The sequence below is a fragment of the Chlorocebus sabaeus genome, chromosome 5, assembly GCF_047675955.1.
Source record: "Chlorocebus sabaeus isolate Y175 chromosome 5, mChlSab1.0.hap1, whole genome shotgun sequence".
NCBI classification, from domain to species: Eukaryota; Metazoa; Chordata; class Mammalia; order Primates; family Cercopithecidae; genus Chlorocebus; species Chlorocebus sabaeus.
The window spans coordinates 10,644,340-10,663,439 of NC_132908.1; the positions used below are offsets into that span (position 1 = coordinate 10,644,340).

Below are 19,100 nucleotides of genomic sequence, written 5' to 3' on the forward strand. Positions count from 1 at the left end.
CCAGCCTCGCCAACGTGACGAGACCTGTCTTTACAAAAAAAAAAAAAAGGGTGGTATTTTTAAAATACTAAAAAATAAAATATAACTCCCTCAATTCTTACATTAAGATTGTTTAAGTCCTATCTGTTTAGAGTGAGGTGCACTCATGTGTAGTATGTGTGTAAGCAAAATCATTCGTTCCTCCTTTTGCCCTCGTTGGGAGTTCTGGTTTTCACCTCCCTCTTGTTGAGATGCTAAAACCTTCTTGAATTGGAGGTCATTTACTCTGGGACTAAGCAAACTGGAACTGCCCTATTGCTTGTGTCAAGGGTCGGACTCAGCCGCACAGCTGGGGTCTCTGCACGTGGTCCTGGGCACTGGGGCTGGGGGCAACGGGAAGTGATGGGGAGCTTGATACTTGGTAGAAGTGGAGTTGGGGCTCTTCTCAGGAAGGTCTGGCCACGCCTTCTGGAATGAACTTGGCATCTCCTCAGCAGCCTGGCTGCAGTCTCTGTGGGTGTGGGGAACACTTCCTGTGAGCCCTCCTTCTGGGCCTTGGGCGCAGAGTGGCTGCTCTGAGGCCATCTCTCCACAGCCCTGTCAGCAAGGACTGCATGAGCTTCCCAGTCCAGAGCATCTGAAGCTGTAACACAGAGCCACTCGTTCAGTGACTGGGAGCTTATTTGCTTTTGGGAGTTGCCTGAGATTCTGCCGCCAAAGCATGCCCCCGCCACCACCTTGCTTGCCCCATCATGACTTTCTTGGCAGTTGTCGGTGAATACCATGATCACATTTCGACAAGTGTAACCAGAATGCCTCTCTGATGCCACCCAGACCTCTTTTTAAGGTTGAGGTCTCCAACCTCCTCTTATTTCTGTTTAAAGTGTGCAGTAGGCATTTTGGTTTAGGAATTCATTTTTGGCCTGGGAAGCCTTTACCAGTAAATATCACTGTGGTGGGAAGGGGAGGGCCAAACACAAGGTAAGCCATGCTAATTTGCTTATTGGGGTCATTCTGATTATTTTGTTGTTAATGCAGAAGAAAAATGTCTGCCTAATCCCTAGGTTTAGTTGTTCTTTTGCCACACTGGGGGATAAATGGACGTCTTCACCTCATTTTGTGCATTGTGTTCTCATCAGTTTTGCTTTAGAAAGATGCTACCTCTTTTGTTCCAGTCCTTTTAAGGATGGTCTCTAACCAGGCCTCAGTTGTGACTAACAGTGGTGCGGATCAGGCAGGCTTGGCTCCAAAATCACAATCAAATTAGTCAGCCAGCCAGCCCAGTACTGGCACACAGGGACTTCAGGCCAGTTCTGCAGGCTGCTGTTTCAGCTTGAACTGCTTGAATTAGAGTAGGGGCTCCTGGAAGCTGTGCCTGACTGCCCTGGGCAGGGTACAAGGGAACGAATTTCCGCCGCCTCCAAAAGTCTGTTTTCCAGGTGGTTACTCAGCCAAATCATGCTACACAGGACCCAGGAATCTCCCCAGAGACTTTGCTTGGACAGTTGGTGCTTTAGGGCTCAGTCACACATGACTCTCAATGACCCCCTCTGCAATTTTGATGCCCTCCTGATTTCTTGAGCACATTAGTCATTTCAAAATATGATGGATCTGTCATTTTGTCACTCAGCTCACCATAAATAAATACAACTTTCATAGACCGGTCCTGCCAGGCAATAGCACTTGTGTTCTGAGCTTTCTGAATTAGATATTTGCTCTCTTGAATATTTGTAAATGTGAAGGTGCAATTAGTGGGTGTTCTCTCCTTAGACTGTATCTGTGTTTGGATTAAACTGCACAGCTGTTAATTCCTGTGAGTTGGAAGGGTGTCAGGCACATTTTCTCATTCACACTGCATACCAGAGAACACTGTAGATGCTGGGCGGTGCCTAAAAGATGCGAGATCTGACTTGTGGTCATGTCTCAGCATCTAGGTTTATTGTGTGTCTCGGATGGCCTCTTGAAGTTCTGGGCCTCATTGTCCCTGTCTGGAAATTTCTGAATATAGGAAATATAATTCACGTGATGACTTTTTTTTTTTTTTTAAGTAAAGATACATTGATACTTGTGATTGCAAGATTTAGAAATCCAGCTCAGACTGGCTTAAGCAAAGAGGGTATTTATTGTTCATGTTCCTGGGAAGCTTGGACAAGACTGGGCCCAGGTGCGCTCACATCCTGCCAGCTTGGCCAGCAAGTGGAGCGGGTGGGGGGAGGTTCTCCTTCCCAGTGGCTGCCACTAAAGTCCTGGGGCCAATGCTTGTGGGTACTGTGGGCCTGGCTTGGGTCCACCCCCCACCCCCCACCCCCAGAGATATTCTGGACCAGTTGGCCAATCCCACATGACAAATCTATGCTACAGTGGCTCCCTCAGTAACAAATGAGATGCGTTTATCAGAAGTAAGGGGCATGGATGCTGGGCCAGCAGAAACAGCAGATTTCCCCCTAGAAAGTCATGCTGTATTTCTGGGTACTCCCCTTCTCTCTCAAGGCCATCTTCTGCCATCCTATTTTGAGATAGACATGTGGCTCTTTTCTCTTCCACATTATTTCTTCTCTAGAAGCTCCTTTCATTGTCCCTAGATCTATGCACTTATCGACAGACGGACATGGTGACTCTTAAGGAAAGAGATGCTGACACTCTGCCTCCGCATACCCTGCCAATTCCATTTTAGTCGTGAAATTTTGACTTTAAAAGACGGGGAAAATACGGGAGTTAAAAAGGCATGTGGTCACGAGGCACAGTTTTGCCATGACCTGATTTGGATATGGCATTAGTGTGTGTGCATGGTTTTTTTTTTTTATTTTTTACAAATGCAGCACCCAGAATTCACACCTCCTCCAGATGTAAGCTCAGACAAGGAAGTTGTGTGAAATGAATGTGCACCCCTGACCCATCCGCTCCCGTCCCCAGTCTACAGAGAAATTTGCTCTGCCTCAGGTCCCAAGTAATGGGTGACTCATTCTGCAACCGAGAAATCACAGGGCCCTTAAATTTGCAGAAATTAAGTACTAAAAGAAGAGGGATTTCATCGTCCCTGTAGGCAAAGAAGTATTCAGTCTGCCCAGGAAGACAGACATCCTAGGGCACGTGCTTGTTTTTTAGCTCGCCCTTGAGTCTGAAAGGACAGTTATCTCTTTTGGAATTTACTTAGAGCAGTAACCTAATAAGCATATCCCAGGGACTGAATCCTTCAAACTCCTCATCTAAAAATAGGGCTGGACTAGTGTTTTTTTGCCTATGGAAAAAGTAATTGCCCGGCCTGACCTTCAAAGCCTCCTCATTTGTTGAAATTCCAGCAAGGGCATGGAGTAAAGACGATAGGCCTTTGAACCTGCCAGGTTAGCTGGGTTTGAGGGGGTACCTGGGAGTTCAGAGACCCATCTTTGCCTTTTTTGTTTTTCTTTTGGAAGTCTCTACTGAAATGAGATGAAACCTGGCCTCATTTCCAGCTACTCTTTCAAAATTAGAGCCAACCCCAGGCCTGGCAGTGTCTTGGTTGGGGCAAGCCAGGGACTGACTATTGGGGAGTTGAGATCTGAATCCCAGCTCTGCGCCTCAACAGCTGTGTGGCTCTGGGCAAGTAATTGCCCTCTCTGCACTTCTCCACCTGTAGACGGGGCTTCGTAATGCCTGGGCCTCAGATTGGCATAAGTGAGAACATCAACACTGTAGCTTTCAGCATGTGACACACGAGCTTTCTACGAACCCCGGCCAAGATGGAGGGCAGAGTGAGGCGCCCAAACAGCAATTTGAGCGTGGCTGTGTGAACTCCACTTGGACACCAAGCACGTTTCTGTGGGACCCGTTTCTCTTTTAATTTCTACAGCTAGTAAGTGAGCTTAGTGAGTGTGCAGGTGTGAGTATGTGTGAGAGTGAGTGTGTTTGTGTATACGTGTGTGTGTAATGGTGGGAAAAGAGGGAGAAGAAGCATCAGCAAGCCCAGGTGCTGCAGTAGAGTGATGTTGTGGGGCCGTCAGCTTTTCAGATGGGCTTAACTGGGATAAGGAGGAGGATTGGAGGTGAATTAGGACAAAGCCTTTGAAGAGCAACTTCCCGAAAACCGTTCTCAACTCAATCTCCTGCTGGGCAGAAGAAGATAATTAAAAAAACAAAGGAAGGGGTGCCGCCAGTACTTACAGCACTTAGCACACGTACTCTCGGTCATTGCTAAAAAGCCAGCCAATTACATGCAGGCTGTCCCTTATATCCTAGGTAACCAGCCAGGCATCTTTCCCCTTAGCCTTCCTTTGAAGGTCTTCTTATTTCCCTCTTGCCCTCTTTTTTTAGTCTGTCCTTGCTGTGATTGCTGGAATATGGAACACAGAGGGCAGTTGAGAAAATCCTTGAAATTGTGAAGTCAAAGACTATTGGGAGGCCATGCCTGCCATTTCCCTGAAAAGCGCTTCATTTACCAAATATTAATCAGATTCGAATGGACATCACCCTGGGCGAGTTGATAAATTATTGCTGTAATTTGAAAACTGAGTGTGTCAGAGTATCGGGGAAGCTCAAGGATCTGGCCAGAGCTGCCATATGGAGAGGCAGAAGTGGACGTCCTTGGGTGCTAAGGGCCCTCAGGACTCTCCTGGCCCACACCAGTGCCTCCCCACACAGGCACTACTTGGACAACAAATGGAAAGATGTAGCCTTCCCGGCTCCCTTTTTTTTTTTTCTTTTTTTAAACTTATGGTAAAATACATATAACATAAAATTTACCATCTGAATCATTTCTAAGTACACATTTTAGTAGTGTTAAGTACATTCGGCCGGGCGCAGTGGCTCACACCTGTAATCCCAGCACTTTGGGAGGCCGAGGCGGGTGGATCACGAGGTCAGGAGATCGAGAACATCCTGGCCAACATGGTGAAACCCTGTCTCTACTAAAAAAAATACAAAATATTAGCCAGGTGTGGTGGCGGGGGCCTGTAGTCCCAGCTACTCAGGAGGCTGAGGCAGGAGAATGGCGTGAACCCGAGAGGCGGAGCTTGCAGTGAGCCGAGATCATGCACTGCAGTCCAGCCTGGGCGACAGAGTGACCAAAAAAAAAAAAAAAAAAGTACATTTACATTGTATAACCATCACCACCATCTGTCTCCAGAACGCTTTTCATTTTTCATCTTGTAAAACCAAAACTGTGCCCATTTAATAACTCCCCACCCCACCCTTTGATGTTCTGTCTTTGTGGGTTTGACTGCTCTAGGTCGTTTATTCAAATGGAATCATACAGTATTGTCTTTTGTGCCTGGCTTGATCACTTAGCATGAAGTCCTCAAGGTTCATTCATGTTGTAGCATGTGCTGGGATTTCCTTCTCTTTCTTTTTTTTAGGCTGAATAATAATTCCATTGTATGGCTAGACTACATTTCTTTATCCACTGCTCTGTTGATGGACGCTTGAATTGCTTCCACTTTTGGCTATTGGGAATAATGCCGCTATAAACATGGGTATACAAATCCGTTCCTGCCTTTGAGGCTTTTGTAGAATTGATAGAGGCTGTGGAGGGTCTGGGTGGTACTGGCCAAAGCAAAATAAGTTGGAGATTTGAGTTCCCACTCCCAGCTTTGTAACCTCATGAGCTGTGGGATGGTAATCATATTACTCAGCTCCCAGAGGCTGGAAACTTACCAGGCTAGGTGCTGGAGTGTTGGAGATGACAGGCCATGGTACCTGGCATGGGAACTGATACTGTGCAGGTGCTCATTTCAGCAACTCAGGTGGGCAGTGCAAAGAGAGGAGTCCACAGCGGCCTGGGGCAGAGACCCATCGCCTAATGCCTTGGTACTTCAGTTTCCCCTGCCTTAACATGCAGAGTTGAGGGTACGTAAGTATTTCTCCCACTGCAGAATATGGAGATGGTTTTAGGTGGTACAGAGAGAGCCTTAAAGAATATGGTGGCTAGGCGCAGTGGCTCACACCTGTAATCCCAGCACTTCGGGAGGTCAACCCAAGAGGATCCCCTGAGCCCAGAAGTTCAAGACCAGCCAGGCAACATAGTGAGACCCCTGTCTGTACAAAAAATTAAAGATTAGCCAGTCGTAATGGTGCGTACCTGTGGTCCCAGCTACTCCGGAGGCTGAGGTGGAAGAATCCCTTGAGCCTGGGAGGTTGAAGCTACAGTGAACTGTGATTGTGCCACACACTCCAGCCGGGGTGACAGAGTGAGACCTTGTTTCTTAAAAAAAAAAGAAGATGGTGCAAAAGCTCTAATTCTAAATGATTATCTCCAGGGCAGGGGATAGGGTGGGTGGGGGGAGCCTGCATATTTGCTGTGGCAGGTATTTAATACTTGAATACATCATTCATGTTTATGAATCTCCCTTTCTCAATTGCACACAACAGGCCCTAGCACCTTTTTGTTTATTCATCATGTATATTTTTATAGTTGCTTTCTATTTATATTGGTTTTATGCTCATGGTAATTTTCCCAAACTTTTTATTTGAAAGTAATTTCAAATTTACAAAAGTTTCAAAACCAAAAATAGTATAAAGAACATCTGTTTACCCTTTACCCAGTTTCCCCTGTAACATTTCATACCATTTACTTTCCTATTGTATTTTCTCTGTCTGCACACCCGCCCCACACACTCCACACACATCCATCATGCCCGTTTCCTCCTGAAGCTTCATGAGCGTTTGCTAAGATTAAGGTGTTATCGGCCGGGCGCGGTGGCTCAAGCCTGTAATCCCAGCACTTTGGGAGGCCGAGACGGGCGGATCACAAGGTCAGGAGATCGAGACCATCCTGGCTAACACAGTGAAACCCCGTCTCTACTAAAAAATACAAAAACCTAGCCGGGCGAGGTGGCGGGCGTCTGTAGTCCCAGCTACTCGGGAGGCTGAGGCAGGAGAATGGCGTGAACCCGGGAGGCGGAGCTTGCAGTGAGCTGAGATCCGGCCACTGCACTCCAGTCTGGGCGACAAAGCGAGACTCTGTCTAAAAAAAAAAAAAAAGGTGTTATCATTTGTGAGCACAACACAGCTGTCAACTTCATAGTATTCTCCTGCAGTGTTCCTGTTGTATTAGCCTAATAATGTCTTTCTCGCATATTCTCTCCTCCAGTGCAAGGTCCAATCCAGAGGCGGGTGGTGCCTTCTGTTGTCACGCCTCCAGCCTCCTTTATTCTGGAACATTTCCACCGTCTCTTTCTCTTTTGCAACATTCACTTTTTTTTGAGGAATACAGAACCTCCCCCTTTTCTTGTTCTAATAAAACGTCCTTCATTTTGTCTTTGTCTGATGTGTACTTGTGATTAGACTGAGGTTATGCATTCTTGGCTGGAACATGGCATAGGTGATGTCATGCACTTCTCAGCATGTCACATCTGGAGGCACATGATGTCCTTCTGTCCCTCTTGGGTGATGTTCATTTTGGTCACATGACTAAGGTGTTGCCCAGTTTCTGTATTGTGTAATGACCTTTCTTTTCTTCCCAACTAATAAGCAGTCCACAGGGAGACACTTTGGGATCATATAGATACCCTGTCTCTTGTTAAAAATTCCCCCTTAGATTGGCATTTGTTTATGATTCTTGCCTGGTTCAGTCATTACCATGATGGGCAGGAAAAGATGAATTTCCACCTTCAGCGTTCACTCTGTGTTTAAAAGTCAGCCCTTGGCATTCTGTTGTAAGCAAGACCTCTCCCTTCTTCTCATTTATTTATTTATCTCTTATTGGTGTGGAATCATGGATTCCAATTTTCTAATGGTTTATAGTGCATTACTGTATTTAATGATTTTGGTGCTTAAATTGTCCCAGAGTTGGCCTGCAGGAACCGTTTCAAGCTGGCTGTCATGTGCTTGCCCCGTGCTTTTTTGAGCAGTCCCTTACACTTTCTGGCATAACATGGTGTTCTCTGTTCATCTAGTACCTCCTCTGCCTGTCCCTAGAATTAACCATTTCTCTGGCTCCTGTCCATGGACAGGGGTATTAGAGGCCAAGATTTGGGCACTGGATGTGCTCATTGCTACTGAGGTGTCTTTGCAGTTTGGCCCTTTCAGTGAACAAAGCTAGGAAATCTATGTATGTACATATACAAAGTGTACATTTATACATGCCTACATATACATACATACAAACATGCGTACACGTATTTTATTTTATTATTATTTTGAATTTTTTATTTTTTTATTTATTTTTATTTTTTATTTATTTATTTTTTTATTATACTTTAAGTTCTAGGGTACATGTGCACAACGTGCAGGTTTGTTACAAATATATACATGTGCCATGTTGGTGTGCTGCACCTGTCAACTCGTCAGCACCCATCAACACGTCATTTACATCAGGTATAACTCCCAATGCCATCCCTTCCCTCTCCCCCCTCCCCACAATAGGACCCAGTGTGTGCTGTTCCCCTTCCCGTGTCCAAGTGATCTCATTGTTCAATTCCCACCTATGAATGAGAACATGAGGTGTTTGGTTTTCTGTTCTTGCAATAGTTTGCTGAGAATGATGGTTTCCATTTGCATCCATGTCCCTACAAAGGACACAAACTCATCCTTTTTTATAGCTGCATAGTATTCCATGGCACACACATATTTTAGAATCATATGTTCATACCAGTACCCCCAATTCCAGTGAACTTACTGGTTTTTTTTTCTTGTCCCCTCCCATCTTAGATTTGTATGTTTTTTCTTGTACGCTGAGAGCCCTGACTCCTAACAACATCTGCTTACTGATTTGCCCAATCCTATAATGCATCTAAAAGCTTCAGAATTGCTTTACTTACAGTTGTTTATTGCTTAAAAAAACAAACAGTTTAGGATGTTTTTGCAATTTTCCCTCCCCCATGCCCATCCCAATGCTTTACTTATCCTCAATTTGAGGATATATAGCTGAGCACACTAAGTCCTCACTTAATATCATGGATAGGTTCTTGGAAACTGTGACCTTAAGGGAAATGATATAGAAAGAAACCAATTTTACCATAGGTGAGTTGATACCAACAGGAGTTAAGTTCCTGTGGCATATTTCTGGTCACAAAAACATCATCTAACTTGTAAATAAAGGCCCAAAACACTTCTAGCATTAAACATTGAAATAAATGTGAGCTATACATACACTTAAGAAAGATTTATGGGCTGGGCGTGGTGGCTCACACTTGTAATCCCAGCACTTTGGGAGGCCAAGGCGTGTGGATCACGAGGTCAGGAGATCAAGACCATCCTGGCTAACATGGTGAAACCTCGTCTCTACTAAAAATACAAAAAATTAGCTGGGCGTGATGGCACATGCCTGTAGTCCCAGCTGCTCGGGAGGCTGAGGCAGGAGAATGGTGTGAACCTGGGAGGAGGAGCTTGCAGTGAGCCGAGATCATGCCACTGCACTCCAGCCTGGGTGACAGAGCAAGACTCCGTCTCAAAAAAAAGAAAAAAAAAGATTTATGAAAACATGTAAGATACTTACTTACCCAATTTTTGGTGAATTAATGAGTGAACAGCAGTCATGGTGGTGGTGGGTTAAATCAAGGAATAAATGTTTGCAAAGTGAAAATTGTAAGGAGCACCTCCTGCCTGCACGAAGTTCAAAAACAATCACAAATCTGGTAGGCTTGCTGAATGCTTTCATACCATATCATGTATTGTCATGTATTTGTATTATTGTCTGCTTTGTGAATTGTTATTTGACAAGCATTTGTATTCATTTGTTTTCCAACTCGTGTATTTCCAGTTCAGAGTCTTGTATGGCCAGAACCTGGGTACCTCAGGATGCCAGGTGGGAGCCAACTCTGGACAGGGCTCCATCCTGTTACAGGGCACACTCACACGCCCCACACTCACTCAGACTGCGTCCGTGTAGACACGCCAGGGGAACCTAAGGTGTACATCTCTGGGATGAGGGAGAAAACCAGAATACATGGCAAAAACCCATGCAGACATGGCAAGAACATGCAGACTCCACATAGACAGTGGCCGGGGCTGGAAATCGGTTTTTTTCTTACTATTCTCATCCATGTTATAATGTAACAATGTTGAATGAAATGATGTTATTCAAAGATCTGCTGTATTGTGTTCATAAGCTACTTGGATTAGTCTTAGCATCCTTCCTTTCCCCATTGAGAGTAGATTTGGCATTCACTTAAAATAAATTTCGATTTAGGCCAGGCATGGTGGCTCACACCTGTAATCCCAGCACTTTGGGAGGCTGACTTGGGCGGATCATTTGAAGTCAGGAGTTTGAGACCAGCCTGACCAACATGGTGAAACCCCATCTCTGCTAAAAATACAAAAATGAGGCCAGGCGTGCTGGCTTACACCTGTAATCCCAGCGCTTTGGGAGGCCAAAGCGGGCAGATCATTTGAGGTCAGGAGTTTGAGACCGACCTGACCAACATGGTACAACCCTGTCTCTACCAAAAATACAAAAAAATTAGCCAGGCATGGTGATGTGCACCTGTAGTCCCGGTATTCAGGAGGCTGAGGCTGGAGAACCCCTTTAGCTCGGGAGGCAGAGGTTGCAGTGAGCCAAAATCATGCCACTGTACTCTGGCCTAGGCGATGGAGTGAGACTGTGTCTCAAAGATAAATATTTTAAATAAAAATTTAAAAATGAGCCAGGCATGGTGGCGCGCACCTGTAATCCTAGCTACTCGGGAGGCTGAGGCAGGAGAATTGCTTGAACTTGGGAGGCAGAAGTTGTAGTGAGCTGAGATCATACCACTACACTTCAGCCGGGGCAACAGAGTGAGACTCTGTCTCAAAATAATAATAATAATAATAATAATAATAATAATAATAATAATAAAAAGATTTGAATTCTTTTTTAAAACTTCCAGTTTAGGGTTCTTCCTTCTCATTCTCATTCATTTAATTAATTTTCCTTTTTAAAATGCATGGAATATTAGCAAACTCAAAACTATGCAAAAAGTTATATTCAAAGAAGTATCTTTCTTCTGTTCCACATCCCTTTCATTTCATTCCTGCCATCCATTATAGATAACCAACTTGATTGGGTAACTGAAGTATCCTTCCTCTGTTTCTTTCTGTAAAAATAAGCAGATTTGTGTATGTTTTCCTCTTTTCCTTTCTTACACACAGGATAGCATATGTGTTCCTTCCACTTAGCAGTATCTCCGGAAATTACTCCACATCAGTTCTCATATCTTCTTCATTCCTTTTCACAGCTGCACTGTGTGTTTGTACCATAGTTGATTCCATCGGTTTGTTATGCCTGGGCATTTAGGTAGTTTCCATTATTTTGCAATTACAAATCATACTGCAGTGAATATCCTTGTGCGTGTGCATTTTCCTACTGCCAGAGGTGTGTCTTGCACATAAATACCTACAAGTGGGCTGCTAGGTTGTAGAGTATAATAGTGAGTTAAACTTTCCTTTTAAGCTGTATTTAAGTGAAAAACAAGTAAGAGTTCAAATAAAATGAAAAATAGTACAGGTAACACAGAGACGTGACAGAAATCATAAAAGCAAGCAAGTAACTGAAGTTTGAGCAAAACGGGCTGAACTATTGCTTCAGTCCCTTCAAACTCCAAATAGGATCATAACTGAGGTTCAGTCAGAGTCCCGTGGGAATCCAGCCTCAGTGCCTGAGTCCCGGCCTTGGGGACCATTGGTGGAAATTTGTATCCATGTAGCCCACTGAGCTGCTTTCCTTGGTGGCAGCAGTGTGGCACCTGCACCTTGGGAGGGAGGCTGGCCAGTGACAGCAGGGACAACTGGAGTTGGGGCCCAGAGTGGCACAGAACCATGCCGACATTCAGATGTAGCAGTATGAGGGGGTTCCCTGTGGCCCTGATCATCAGGAGAGGTCAGGTCCTCTTTGATATCCTCTTCTAAAGATGATACTCACTTTACAGCAGTGAGAATCTGGGGAGCCCTTTCCCCCAGAAACCTGCTACCGACTATTCCCATGCCCACATAGCACTTTGCATAGAGCTTCAGGGAGCTGGCAGACCTATAAGGGTTGTTTCAGTACCTATAAGGGTTGTTTGGATAAAACTATCAAAAAGAAGGGCAAGAAACTTTTCCTTGACCTTTGAAGATCTGATCTGCATTCATCTAGAAAATTAAGTAGAGTCTCTCACTCTACAGCTGTGCTAGCTGGATGAGGACTGTGAGGTGCAGCTGTGGGCACAGGTGTCACAGCCAGGGTTTGGAAATCCCATTTTGTGTGGAGAGGCCCGTGTGGGCCTGGTTCTGCACCCAGACGTGACATGGAGGTTGGGGGTGAAGAAGGGGGAGCGGTCCTGGCTTTGCTGCTGCATTTCCAGCTGTGTTAAGAGTCACTGTACTTCTGGGTTTCTGTGCACTGGTGTTCAATATCCGGGGTTGGACCAACCGGTGGTTTTCAGGCAGTTTTGTGTGAAGCCATAGAATTCCAGAAAGGGGCCTCTGTGGAGTGCACCAGGGAGCCCACGGCAGTCAGAGGCATTTGGTGCCCACCACCCTTTCCTGGAGCAGCTCTGCGCTCATCTGCTGACTGTGGTGGGAAGCCCTGGAAAATTGCCCTTCACATTAGTATTCAGCGGCTTAAAAAAAAAAGTTAGATGAGTTTGGTGCTGAATTGTCTTCACCCTCTTCTCTGCTCCAGAATTCTTCTGGTGTCCAACGAGATTAAGCCAGAAAGGGTACAACTATGTCATGAAGCTTGGCCTCCAGGCCAGGGCACTGGGGCTTGGCCCTGTAACCTTAGGAAGTACTTGGAGCTGAGTTCCCACTGTGTCAGCCAAGCACGGCAGAGCTGAGCCTGGGGAAGGAGAACTTGCAGCTGTAGGGGAGGTGGGCCTATGCCACGTCCTCTGCCTCAAAGGGTAGAGGCCAGAGGCTGGGAGACAAGGGGGAGGCTGTCCTCACAGGCTTGCTTGGGAGTCTTCAGATGTCTGATGGCAAGTCTTGTTAGTAAACACAAGCAAACATATACCTATGACATTTAAGCATACATCTCCCAAATATGTGTAAACATTTATGTATTATAAATTATATATGATTGTGCTAGTATTATGGACAGTATGAAACAAAATATACTTTAAAAGATGAGAAGCATTAAAAGACCTATTGCCTAGGGAATCATCTTGCATGCCCACTGAGGTCCATACCCACTTTGGAGACGACCAGGGTAGTTGGAGGGCACTAAGCGCCTGAAGGAGGCTGGTGGAGGTGAAAATGGGAGAAAGGAAAGAGTGATGTTTCCCGGACAGCCCTCTGCACCATATTCCAGCTCTTTTTTTTTCTTTTCTTTTCTTTTTTTGAAACAGTCTCACTCTCACCCAGGCTGGAGTGCAGTGGCCCAATCTTGGTTCACTGCACCTCCCACCTGGGTTCAAGCGATTCTCATGCCTCAGCCTCCCGGGTAGTTGGGATTACAGGCACCCGCCACCACACCTGGCTAATTTTTGTGACAGGTTTTTACCAGCTGATCTCGAACTCCTGACCTCAAGGGATCCTCCTGCCTCGGCCTCCCAAAATGCTAGGATTACAGGCATGAGCCTCCACACCCGCCCACATTCCAGCTCTTAGCCATCTCTCTGTACTATTTACTCTGCTCTTTACTGGATAGCTTTCTTTGAATTGACTCACTTGATTTTTTCCCAAAATTTAGCCTCATTCTAAGCACTAATATCCACAGAAGGCTTTCTGTGCAGCTAGAATTTTCTTCTAATGCACAATGAAATAAGTGTAAAACTATGCAAACAAAACATTTGTCCACACACCACTTAGAAAGCACTGTTGGCTCCCACCTTTGTGATGGGGCCTGCCCTGTGGGAGACTGATCTTTGGCATCTGACTTCAGATCAGATGGGAGGGAAGGGGGATGGTGAGAGTGAACCTCACACAGGGCCAGGGCCCATGTGGATATGGTGGGGGAGTTGCCAAGGGGTGCCTGCAGGTGCAGTCATGCCTAACAGTCTGGGGAGAGTCTCGTGGGGCATGAAATATCTCCCCACAAGAACACTTTGTGCCCACGTTGATCGCAGACTTTTTTGGGGAGTGGCCCACCCCCCCTCAGATAGCAGCCACCATGAATCTTTGCCACCTGGGCCTGCTGCCAAAACTCGTGTTGGACTAGATCAGTCATTCATTTATCACTTCAAGAGATATATATTGTGTGCCTACTCTGTGCCAGACACTGGATTAGACAGTGGAGAACAAGACACATAAGACAGCTACAAAGCCCCTGTTCTAGTGGAGGAAGGCAGACAGTAAGGAAGCAAAACAATGGAGAATGTAAGAGCCAAGTCGCAATAAACGCTATTAATATAAAGTAAAATCAAGATAAGGGGGAGGAAGGACGAATCTCCTTTACAGAAGAATGCCAAATAATTTATGGAGATATGTAAAGACGTTTTGGAGTCTAATGCCCCATTCTCTAAGTGTGGCCTGTGTTTACTGACTTCCTTCCACAGAGTATAGTATGGAAGGAGGAGGAAAAGTGGCTTCACAGTGGCGAAAGCTGATGGACATTAGCTTGGCCAAGTATTGGAGATTAACATCAATAGTCATAAGTCATATTGATAGTATGTGCCCTGATAGGATGTGATGAGAAGGGTACTTCCCCTCTGTGGTCCTCCTCGTCAAAATCTGTAGCCCCAATAGCAGAAAGACATCGGACAAACCCCGATTGAGGGACTCTTGAGAATGCCTGACCAGTAATCCTCAAAATGTCCAGGTCATCACAAGCAGGGACAGTCTGAGAAACAAAACTAATGAAATCTGCCCAAAGTGTGGAGTTGAGTTTAGTTAGTAATAATTTTTTAAGAGGTATATATAAAAAAAAAGCAGGTGAAGTCCGGTCTGGTGGCTCACGCCTGTAATCCCAGCACTTTGGGAGGCCAAGATAGGAGGATCATTGGAGCTCAGAAGTTTGAGACCAGCCTGGGCAACACAGTGAGTCCCCATCTCTACAAAAATTAAAAAATTAGCCAGGTGTGGTGGAACCTACCTGTGTTCCTAGCTACTCGGGAGCCCAGGTGGTCAAGGCTACAGTGAGCCATGATCATACCACTGCCCTCTAGCCTGGGTGACAGAGCAAGACCCTGTCTCAAAAAAAAAAACTGGTGAAGAGGGCATCCAGGAAGATGTCTCCAAGGAGGTGACATGTGAGCTGAGCCTTGAATGATGTACCCCAGTCACACCTGGCTAGGAGAGACCTGGGGTGAGAGCCTTCCAGGCAGAGGAAACTACTGTGTAAAGGTCCTTGGATAGAAACAAGCTTGGGCCAGGCGCGGTAGCTCACTCCTGTAATCCCAGCACTCTGGGAGGCTGAGGCGGGTGGATCACGAGGTCAGGAGATGGAGACCATCCTGGCTAACATGGTAAAACCCTGTTTGTACTAAAAATACAGAAGATTAGCCGGGTATGGTGGCAGGCGCCTGTAGTCTGCTACCCAGGAGGCTGAGGCAGGAGAATGGTGTGAACCCAGGAGGCGGAGCTTGCAGTAAGCAGAGATGGCACCACTGCACTCCAGCCTGGGTGACAGAGTGAGAGTCTGTCTCAACAACAAAAAAAAGAAACAAGCTTGGGATGTTCAAGAGATAGTGAGAAGCCCAGCACAGCTGGAGCAGTGTGAGCCAGCCAGGCAGGGGTGGCCGGGAGGTAAGGTCAGAGGTGGACCGGAGCCAGGCCATGTGTTTGGATTTCATCTTGGGAGTGATCGGTAGGCATTGGGAGTTTTGAACAGAGGAGTGACACAAGCTAATTCCTTAAAATCATTTGGGTTTGTGTGGAGAATAAATTGGGGTGGCAGAAGAGGTGGCCGAGGTCCCTGCATGAGCCAGGGGGGAGGGAGACCGTGGCAGAGGCTGTGTCTGAGCCCAAGGTATGTGTTCACATCCCTCTACAAACAGAAGTGCAGGTTCACATTTTGTCACCTCTTTCTCCCCCCGTATGTCTCCCGAAGGTGGGGAAAAAGATGTGAACTCTGAGTTCCGAGGGCTGACTGAAAGTCTACGCCGCACAGCCGAGAACTCTGTGATGGGGACACCATACAGCCCAACCCTCGTCCATCTTTAATTCAAGATATTGTCTTTGGTGGTTCATAACTTTTTCTGAAAAATAAAAATGCACACCATGCTTAAGTTGATTGCTACAGGTTACCCTTGTTTAATGGGGAGAAAAATAAAATGAGGTTCCTAATCTCTCTTTGCCTTCCGGAAGTTGTAAGTGGAAAAGGAAAACAAAAGGCTTCAGTCACATCAGAGCTTTCTATTAAAAATGTAAGCAGTGGCCGGGCTCGGTGGCTCAAGCCTGTAATCCCAGCACTTTGGGAGGCCAAGACGGGCGGATCACGAGGTCAAGAGATCGAGACCATCCTGGATAATATAGTGAAACCCCGTCTCTACTAAAAAATACAAAAAAAAACCTAGCCGGGCAAGGTGGCAGGCGCCTGTAGTCCCAGCTACTTGGGAGGCTGAGGCTGGAGAATGGCGTAAGCCCAGGAGGCGGAGCTTGCAGTGAGCTGAGATCCGGCCACTGCACTCCAGCCTGGGCTACAGAGCGAGACTCCGTCTCAAAAAAAAAAAAAAAAAAAAAAAAAAAAATGTAAGCAGCTTTAGGCCGGGCATGGTGGCTCACGCCTGTAATCCCAACACTTTGGGAGGCCAAGGTGGGCGGATCACCTGAGGTCAGGAGTTCGAGAGCAGCCTAGCCAACATGACAAAACCCTGTCTCTACTAAAAATACAAAAATTAGCTGGGCGTGGTGGCGGGCGCCTGTAATCCCAGCTACTCAGTAGGCTGAGGCAGGAGAATCACCTGAACCCAGGAGGCGGAGGTAGCAGTGAGCCAAGATCGCGCCACTGCACTCCAGCCTGGGTGACAAGAGCGAGATTCTGTCTCAAAAAAAAAAAAAAAAAAAGAAAATGTAAGGTGCTTTAGAATATTGTCAGTGAGGTTATGTTTACCAACCACATATCGTCTCTTCTCTGCTGCCTCAAATCCTTTGGGAAGGAAATGTGGTATCAATAAAGTAAAAAAGGCCATTTTAAATTCTTGAAATAGAATAAATGATTGCAATTTGTGTTTTGTTATCAAAAACAGGAACACGTTTCTTGATGTTCCTGTGATGAATGGAAAGACAGGCTCTAGCCTGTGTCTTATTTCCACCCCAATGTGTCACTGATGTTTAGGTCACTGCTGTCGGACATGTACTTGACATGTTAGGAGTCACTTACGCATATTTATTCTCCAACATGAGCATGTGTATAAATCTAGGGCTGCAAAGCTGTCTGGGCTCATCCCAGTCTCCATTTTGGCTTCCAGAGATCGAGATGGTGATCATGGAGCGTAGCAAACTCTCAGAGCTGGCCGCCAGCACCTCCGTGCAGGAGCAGAACACCACGGACGAGGAGAAGAGCGCCGCCGCCACCTGCTCTGAGAGTGCGCAGTGGAGCAGGTAGCTGCCCAAGAGGCCGATGCTGAGTGCTCTCTGAGGGAAGAGGAGAGGGCTCAGTGGGGAGGTCCAGCCCTGGGGCCAGAGCCTCTTCTGTCCCTCAGCCCGACCATGCTGCCTCCCTTTCTTTCCCTGCTTCTCCAGCTCTGGCCACCCAGAGGCATGGGGACAGAGCCATCACTCAATACTGTAATGCTCACTCCCTTACAAAGAGATTCGCCAGGATAGCACAACTCTCCCTGCCCCGCTCCTGGCACTTTGGAGCTGGGCTCCATCTAAAGGACATGGGTTGCTTCACACTGGCTGCCCCTGGAAATGCTCTGCTGCTCCGAGGAAGGATCCCCTCAGTAGCTGGCCTTGGATCTCGTTGCCTGGTTCATTCCCTCCCTGGCACACACATACACATACCCCATCTATAGGGCCTGCCCTCTTGACTCGGCCCACGTGAGTTAGTGCTGCGATCCACCTTTGACTTTTTGCCTGATTATTCATTTCAGTGATGGCCATCTGTAGCTACATCTTCTTAAACCTGGGTGACCCCACATTTCCTGGAACCTTGCCATAGCACGAGCCCCTCTACAATGGGATTGGAGGGAAGGCTACTCCCAGCGTATGTGGGAGCTGGTAGCAGGGCTTCTTCATTTCAGAGTTATTTCCTTATCTTACAGCCCCACTGCACAGCCCCACTGCACAGACCCCTGCAACAGCCTCCTGGTTAGCACTACCCTCCTGTTCATAAATGCACCACACCAGGATTTCTCTGTCAGCCTGTGAGGCATTCACTTCCTCAGCCTCTAGAGAGGGCTGGTGGAAATACACCTCCCACCCCCGGCATCCTCTTTGGTAATCCAATTTCAAGTGAAGATGTGAAGTCCACTAATTTTTTCCCTCCATATCTTATTTGTCTTTTTGCTTGGCAAATGTTTCAATGACTTAACAGATGGGATTAATTTTTATCAGATGTGCAAGGGAGCCATTTTTAGTTTTTGCTAAATAAAAAAACAGTGGAGTACAAAGACCTTTTAGATTTTGCTTCAGAGCAAAAAATGTAACTCCCAAAGCTATGAAAATTAAGGAAGTCATTCTAAACACAGAAGGTTGGGGATGACCTTAGCACAGCATTCTTTAGACTGTAAATAATTAGAAGAGCCCCAAATAACCAGTAGTGGGGTGGTGCTTAGGCAAAGGAAGAGGTATCTGCTTAATAGAAGATCAGGCCAGGCATGATGGCTCACACCTGCAATCCCAGCACTTTGGGAGGCCAAGGCGGGAGGATCACTTGAGCCCAGGAGTTTGTGACTAGCCTAGGCAACATAGTGAGACCCCATCTTTACAAAACAATGAAAAAGTTAGCCGGGCATGGTGGCAGGTGCCTATAGTTCTGGCTGCTTGAGAGGTGAGGTGGGAGATTGCTCGAGCCAGAGAGGTCAAGGCTGCAATGCACTATGATTGCACCCCTGCACTCCAGCCTGGGCAACAGAATGAGACTTTGTCTAAAAGAATGTAAGCTGCTGCTTTTAGGTGAATACTGTCATGATGTGTTCAGTTCCTTAGGATCTGACAAATGGAAACAGAGGACATACTTTTCATAGTATGGTAATACTGTAGCTTTGCTAATAGAAGAAAAACACCCATGTATTCCTCCCACCACCAAAAAAAGGGCAAAAAAAACCAGACCAAAATGTTATGTTTGAATATTGGGGTTGATGACTTCTTTTTTTCTGAATTCTGGTGGAGAGAAGGGTTTTCTTAGAGTTGATTGAGATTGTTTCCTA

The 19,100-nt window shown here is 46.2% G+C and overlaps 1 protein-coding gene across 5 annotated transcripts in view; it reads left to right on the forward strand.

Annotated features, from left to right (window-relative positions):
* Positions 1-19,100, forward strand: part of CLEC16A (C-type lectin domain containing 16A) — a 239,611-nt gene that overhangs the window by 60,199 nt on the left and 160,312 nt on the right. For all 5 annotated transcript variants that reach the window (XM_073015174.1, XM_073015175.1, XM_007985728.3 and 2 more), the window contains one exon: positions 17,196-17,328. In XM_073015174.1, the coding sequence (XP_072871275.1) occupies positions 17,196-17,328 (133 nt within the window). The remainder of the gene's footprint in view (positions 1-17,195; positions 17,329-19,100) is intronic.